General features: G+C 45.5%; 1 protein-coding gene across 2 annotated transcripts in view; it reads left to right on the forward strand.

Annotated features, from left to right (window-relative positions):
* Window positions 1-3,440, forward strand: part of Casr (calcium sensing receptor) — a 77,390-nt gene extending 73,950 nt beyond the window's left edge. The window contains exon 7 of one of the 2 annotated variants that reach the window (XM_028752291.1): window positions 1,599-3,440. In XM_028752291.1, coding sequence (XP_028608124.1) covers window positions 1,599-3,103 — 1,505 coding nt within the window. In that variant the 3' untranslated portion in view covers window positions 3,104-3,440. The remainder of the gene's footprint in view (window positions 1-1,598) is intronic. The other variant, XM_028752290.1, reaches the window with a different exon arrangement.
* Window positions 3,441-7,097: the final 3,657 nt, after the last annotated feature.

Consider the following 7,097-nt stretch of genomic DNA (forward strand, 5'->3'; position numbering starts at 1 on the left):
TCTCTCTCTCTCTCTCTCTCTCTCTCTCTCTCTCTCTCTCTCTCTCTCTTCCTGGGTCTCAAGCTCTTTATACATTTGCTTGTTTGTTGTTTATTTCATGTGTGTGAGTGTTTTGCTTGTCTGTCTGTGCACCAAATGCATGCCTGGTGGCTAGAGGTGTTAGAAGAGAATAGCAGATCTCCTAGAACTGGAGTTACAGATGGCTACGAGCTGCCGTGCTAGTGCTGGACTCAAACACAAGCTCTCTGCAAGAGCAGCAAGTGCTCTTTACCACTGAGTCATCTCTCCAGCCCAGGTTCAACTTTTCTAAAAGAAAATCACAATTAGACCCCTTATGGGGCTGTGATAGTTAAACAAATTAATATTAAGTTCTATATATGTGCTTCTAAAATAAAACTTTGACCTTTGCATATTGGACGGACTAGATAAATATTGACTATAATTCTTGCACTTTCAACCTGACCACAATAATAGCCTCATCTTTCCCTCCATCTTAGAAGTGAGGAAACTGAGGTTTGGAGAATTAACTGTGACCAAAGTTAAGCAACTAGCAAATGGCATGGCCAGGATTTCACCTCAATCTTTAACTGAAAACATCCATGCTCCAAACTGCACATTGCCTGGCAAACCATAACAACTTAGTAAATATCCATCATCTAGATCAATGATTCTCAGCCTGTAGGTTGTGACTCCTTTGGGGTGGCATATCAGATATCCTGAATAGCATATTTACATTATGATTCATAACAGTAGCAAAATTACAGTTCTGGAGTAGCAACAAAATAATTTTATGGGCAGGGGTCACCACAACCTGAGGGACTGTATTAAAGGGTTACAGCGTTAGGAAGGTTGAAAACCACTGCTCTAGATAAATATGTGGTCTCCCTCATAGGAAAGTTCAGAACATAGGTATGACTGGCCACATGCGAGAGACATTATGCCTCCATCTAAAAGTATGTCTTTTCTGGCATGGCAACAAAGCTCCAACATATATCCAAAATAAACCAGGCTGTGTGGGAGATAGTAGCATGTTAATAAAGTTCACTATTGTAGCCATGTTATCCATTTGTATCCCACAACTCCATCCTGAAAACCTCAAACATGAACAACTTAAATCTTTTTTTTTTTAAATATAAATCAGACAGAACTTAAAACAGAGTTCCCGGGGCCCTGTTAGACCTCTGTCAGTAGTGTTTGCTGCAAACTACTGCAGACAGTGGTAAATGAAATGGCCCACTTCACAATTGTTGTAGAAGGGAACAGTTTATTCTTTTTTTTTTTTAAAGATTTATTTATTTATTATATATGAATACACTGTAGCTGTCTTCAGACACACCAGAAGAGGGCAGCGAATCTCATTACGGATGGTTGTAAGCCACCATGTGGTTGCTGGGATTTGAACTCAGGACCTCTGAAAGAGCAGTCAGTGCTCTTAACCACTGAGCCATCTCTCCAGCCCAAGTTTATTCTTGATAGATGTAAAACATAGCAATAATATCATCGATAAGTAAAATATGAAGTGACCACATCTACCCTCCACATGCGCACTTACATTGACTGTGCCACGCGGTAACTGAATATGCGCTGGTCATTTTCAGATGCGAGTGCCTGTGACAAGTGCCCGGATGACTTCTGGTCCAATGAGAACCACACATCCTGCATTGCCAAGGAGATTGAGTTTCTGGCGTGGACCGAGCCCTTTGGAATCGCTCTCACTCTCTTTGCAGTGCTGGGCATTTTCCTGACCGCCTTTGTGTTGGGCGTCTTCATCAAGTTCCGAAACACGCCCATCGTCAAGGCCACCAACCGAGAGCTGTCCTATCTCCTGCTCTTCTCACTACTCTGCTGCTTCTCCAGCTCCCTGTTCTTCATTGGGGAGCCCCAGGACTGGACGTGCCGCCTGCGACAGCCCGCCTTCGGCATCAGCTTCGTGCTCTGTATCTCGTGTATCTTGGTGAAGACCAATCGTGTCCTCCTGGTATTTGAGGCCAAGATACCCACCAGCTTCCACCGGAAGTGGTGGGGACTCAACCTGCAGTTCCTGCTGGTTTTCCTCTGCACCTTCATGCAGATTGTCATCTGTATCATCTGGCTCTACACGGCGCCCCCCTCCAGCTACCGCAACCATGAGCTGGAAGACGAAATCATCTTCATCACGTGCCATGAGGGCTCACTCATGGCGCTCGGCTCCCTGATCGGCTATACCTGCCTGCTGGCTGCCATCTGCTTCTTCTTTGCTTTCAAGTCCCGGAAGCTGCCAGAGAACTTCAACGAAGCCAAGTTCATTACCTTCAGCATGCTCATTTTCTTCATTGTCTGGATCTCCTTCATTCCAGCCTACGCCAGCACCTACGGCAAGTTTGTCTCTGCAGTGGAGGTGATCGCCATTCTGGCAGCCAGCTTTGGTTTGTTAGCCTGCATCTTCTTCAATAAGGTCTACATCATCCTCTTCAAGCCTTCCCGGAACACCATCGAGGAAGTGCGCTCCAGCACCGCGGCACATGCTTTCAAAGTGGCAGCTCGTGCCACTCTACGCCGCCCCAACATCTCTCGGAAGCGGTCCAGCAGCCTCGGAGGCTCCACTGGCTCCATTCCCTCCTCCTCCATCAGCAGTAAAAGCAATAGTGAAGACCGGTTCCCGCAGCCAGAGAGGCAGAAGCAACAGCAACCGCTAGCCCTGACCCAGCAAGAACAGCAGCAGCCCCTGACTCTCCAGCCACAGCCACAGCAGCAGCCACAGCAGCCAAGATGCAAACAGAAGGTCATCTTCGGCAGTGGCACGGTCACCTTCTCGCTGAGCTTTGACGAGCCTCAAAAGAATGCCATGGGCCACAGGAACTCCATGCGTCAAAACTCCCTGGAGGCCCAGAAGAGCAATGACACCTTGAACCGACACCAGGCCCTGCTTCCCCTACAGTGTGCAGAGACGGACTCAGAAATGACCATTCAGGAAACGGGCTTGCAAGGGCCCATGGTGGGGGACCACCAGCCAGAAATGGAAAGCCCAGATGAAATGTCCCCAGCGCTGGTCATGTCCACCTCTCGGAGCTTCGTCATTAGCGGCGGAGGTAGCTCTGTGACGGAAAACATACTGCAGTCCTAATGGAAGAAAAGGCTATCCAGTTGAGAGTTTTTCTTAGAGTCACAGGAAAAAGGGTGGGTCCTTCCTTTCTTCCCAGGAAGCCAGGGAGAGTAGGTACATCAAATGCCTGTACTCAGTTGCACTGCTTTGCATGACAGTGAACTGATTGGTGTGCTCTTTGAAGTTAGAAGAAGAGCCATGTTTTGGGGGTCGTTTTCCAGAGCTCAGTATCATACCCAGTTTGCTGAAGTCTTTTCCTCTGTTCCATCCACCACCAGCTCAGATGAAAACAAGGCTATAAGTTACCTACCTGCTTTCCTCTAAAAATGCTCATATCCAGAAATGCCTGCTGCAAGATTCTATAGATAGCATGGTCTGAAACACAGTCCAGATACAGACCGAAGGGACATCAGATCTGCCACCACTAGAGTTGAGTCTGAAAGCCAGAGATAGTCACCAGGACTGTCTTATCACATTGACAGTGGACAGAACTTTACGAGTTCAAGACACCAGGCAGATGTGTCCTCTCCTATTTATAAAGACCTTAAGACGTGTGGTCTTTTTATCCTCCCTGTTGCTGCTATTGTATGTCATCTGTTCCATCTGCATCCTTCCTGTGGCATCATGTCTGGATGTGTCCAGAATCTGAAGGCAATGCCATTGTTAGATCTCAGGATCATTAGGCATCACCTCTAAGCACTGGGAAAGGACCGACTAAATCCAATGAGCTGTCTCTGTAACTGATATTGCTGTATATAGCTTAATCCTTAAGAAAATGCATTTGTCATAATGGTCCATGGGTGATTATAAACTGAAAAGTGTCACAGTCTGGATTCTATAAGGCAGTATTATTGAGTTCGGTTTTCCTTTTCCATCCTGTACCCTCATCCTGGTGAGCAGAGCCCAGGCGGTCCCTATCAAGACATCATGGCTCCAACCACCCCCCACAACCCATCCCTGAAGCCAAATCCTGACCTGGCTCTATGGAGAATAAGCTCCCAGAAGAAAGTATGGTTCCCAGTAAATGCCACAGTTCCCACAGCAGTGTTCAGCTGTGAAATTAAATGTGTCCACTGGCCACTGCTAGGAACTCAGACTCTGGATGACAGAGACCAAGGTCCAGGCTCTAGCTTGGTCATTGGCAAGATGGGTAGTTATAAGGTAGAAACCACAGCCTCTTTAAACCCCAGCTTCTTTAAGTGTAAAGTAGAGAGTTGTAGTTCTTTTCCCACGGAGCTCTCAGATGAGTTAAGTAAGTATGTGTGTGTCATACCTTAGCACCGTGTCTAACACATCATACACATTTAGTGTTCCTAAATATGATTAGTGATATAGTAACTACTAGTTTCCACTTGCTTAGACTATGCCATAGCTTGGACTATGAAGCTAAAAGTCCTCATGTTAACAGACCTGTCCCTGGGGTGGCTCTCTTTGAAGGTCATGGTGCCTTCAGGAGGTGGGACTTAGTAGGCCATCATTCAGTCATGGGGGGTGCACCTTTAAGGGAGTTATGGGACTCTGGTCCCATTCTCTTTCTCTTCTCCTTCCTGGCCATAAGATGAACAGATTTCCCACCAGAAATGCAAACCAATGGCCCGCCTGAGCATGGGTCAGAACCTCCAAAACAAAGCATCAAGATTAACATTTTCTCTCTCTAATTATCTGAAGTGTTTTATTACAATGAGAGAAAGTTAACTAATACAGAAGATAAAGCAAAAATCTTACTAAGCATCCAGATTTTAATGTCTAATCCACTGATCACAATAACTTTCTTCAGAATAAGTCCATAACTTCTGAATCCCAGGTCAAGGTGTCAGCGGGAGCCAAATGCTACCCCCAACAAACCCAGCGTTTTGCCTCCCTGGTAACAGTACCACTTCCGGTACTGTCACTGGTTAGCAGTTTCTCAGAACAGATTCCAACAAGCCAAACCATGCTGATGCCAAGACCAAGTCATAGAATGTAAATTCATTAGTGGTCTAAGATTTACATGGTGAGTCTTCCTCTGACCATTTCCTTATGAGGATTTCTAAGGTAATGGTTGGCATTATAACCATGAAGACGATGATGAACTGCCACAAGAGTGTGCAGTGTAGAGCACAACTCTGTCACAAAACACAAAAACTGTCCCCATGAGCCACCAACACTCCAGCCAGAAAGGGTGCAGCCTGTCAGAGCCTGCAGCCTTCTTTTGTCAGCCTCTGAGCAAGGCAGCGTGCTGAGTGAGAATTTATTTTTAATATTTCACTTGGCCCTTGAATAAACAAACAAAAACAAACAAACAAAATTTCAGCCAAAAGTTTAATGACTTTTCAAAAGCATGTCACGAAACTATGTGGAAATAACTTCAGTAAAATGTCACACATTCATCCTTACTCGTCTGATTTCAGTGCATGCCACCCCTTCTTCTGCAAATAATATCCTCATCCCATGATTTTTAAAAAGAAAAGAAAAAGGAAAATGAGGATCAGTAAGGAAACGTTTCACTACGTGTTCATTTTGCTGGGCTCTTGCACAGCAAGTAATGTCACACACTCATCAGAAAGGTAGATAGGATTCTCATGTCTCTATAGCAACCTAGCATTTATCTCAAATTCCTATCCGGCCAGCAACCAAAGCTATAATTAAGTCAAATTAGGGGTTTTCCCTGGAAATCCAGAGTTTTCTAATTCACATTATATTTTTAGGCATCAGTTCAGAAGTTGTTGGGTTTTTTTTCTTCCTCTTTCCAGGTGAGTTGTAGCATAAAGGAGGTGAGGGTCTTCAATCAGGGGCAGGTCCTCTTAGCATTCCTGAAGCCATCTTGTTTGGCTCTCAGTAACTGTGTCTCCATGCTGACTTTCTGCAACATATCTGTGGCAGTCCATTTTTTGTAACTGTAACAGAATAACCAAGCAGGCTAACTTTATGGAGAAAAGAGGTTTATTTAACTCATACTTATGCCCGTTCAAGGGCCAAGACCATAAATCACCACTGATCTCCACAATGGCAGGAAAACACTGGAAGGGACAATTACACCTCAAAATAGGAAGTGAGAGGGTGATTCAGGAGCCAGCTTTACTTTTAAAACAACTTAATCTTGAGACTGGCAGTCCCCATAAGAACTACTTAAAATCCTCAAAAAGCAGATGCCCCATTGACCTAAAGCCCTTCCACAGGGCTCCAACTCTTAGCGGGACTACACTAGGGGCCAAGCTCCTAATGTATGGACCCCCTCAGAAACCATATCTAAACTATGAAAACATCATATCCCTATCCAGTCCCCACAGCGGGATCTGTGGTGGTTTCCATGAATGAATCACTGTCTCGGATGACTGGCCCTACCTAGACTCTCTCAGCTCCCTCCAGGCCCATCCTAGGGACCAGGAAACTCTGAGCTCTCCCCTTACTGCCGCTGCCAGACCATGTCAATGCAGAGACTTCCTGGACATTATCAGGTATACAGAGCACAGGTGAGTGAGAAATGGGGCAAAATACTGACAAACCTGTGTGGACCTGTGCGCTAGGCAGAATAACACTCAGCCAAAGATGCTGAGAGTTATGATGCCAGAGCCCGTGATTGTGTCAAAGTAATGGTGATCTAAGATGCTCATTAAATTAAGATTTCCTTCCAACTACCCATGAGGTAAGAAACCGCAGAACAATCAGTGTCAGGTAGCACAATGTGAAGAAGATTCTGCAGATTCTGCAGAAGAATCCTCCGTCGCTTTGTGTGTGGAAGGAGAGGAGAGGCAAAGGGGTACAGGTTGTTTCTAGAAGCTGGACAACTAAGAATACTGATTTTTCCCTGGGAGTCTCCAGGAAGGAATGCAGAACTAGAGTTCCTTGGTTTCAGCCCAGTGAGAGGCTTGGAGGACTTTTGACCTCTGGAACTGTAAGATAATAAACTTGTGTTGTTTTAAGCCACTGAGTCTGTGGTCCTTTGTTTTAGCAACTACAGGAATCAACTGTTTGTCAGTGCTGGGAATTGAACTCAGGGCCTCCTCATTCTGCCCCTGAGTTATTTTCCCAGGCC

This window comes from Grammomys surdaster, unplaced genomic scaffold, assembly GCF_004785775.1.
Source record: "Grammomys surdaster isolate TR1022 unplaced genomic scaffold, NIH_TR_1.0 125889, whole genome shotgun sequence".
In the NCBI taxonomy this organism is placed as follows: domain Eukaryota; kingdom Metazoa; phylum Chordata; class Mammalia; order Rodentia; family Muridae; genus Grammomys; species Grammomys surdaster.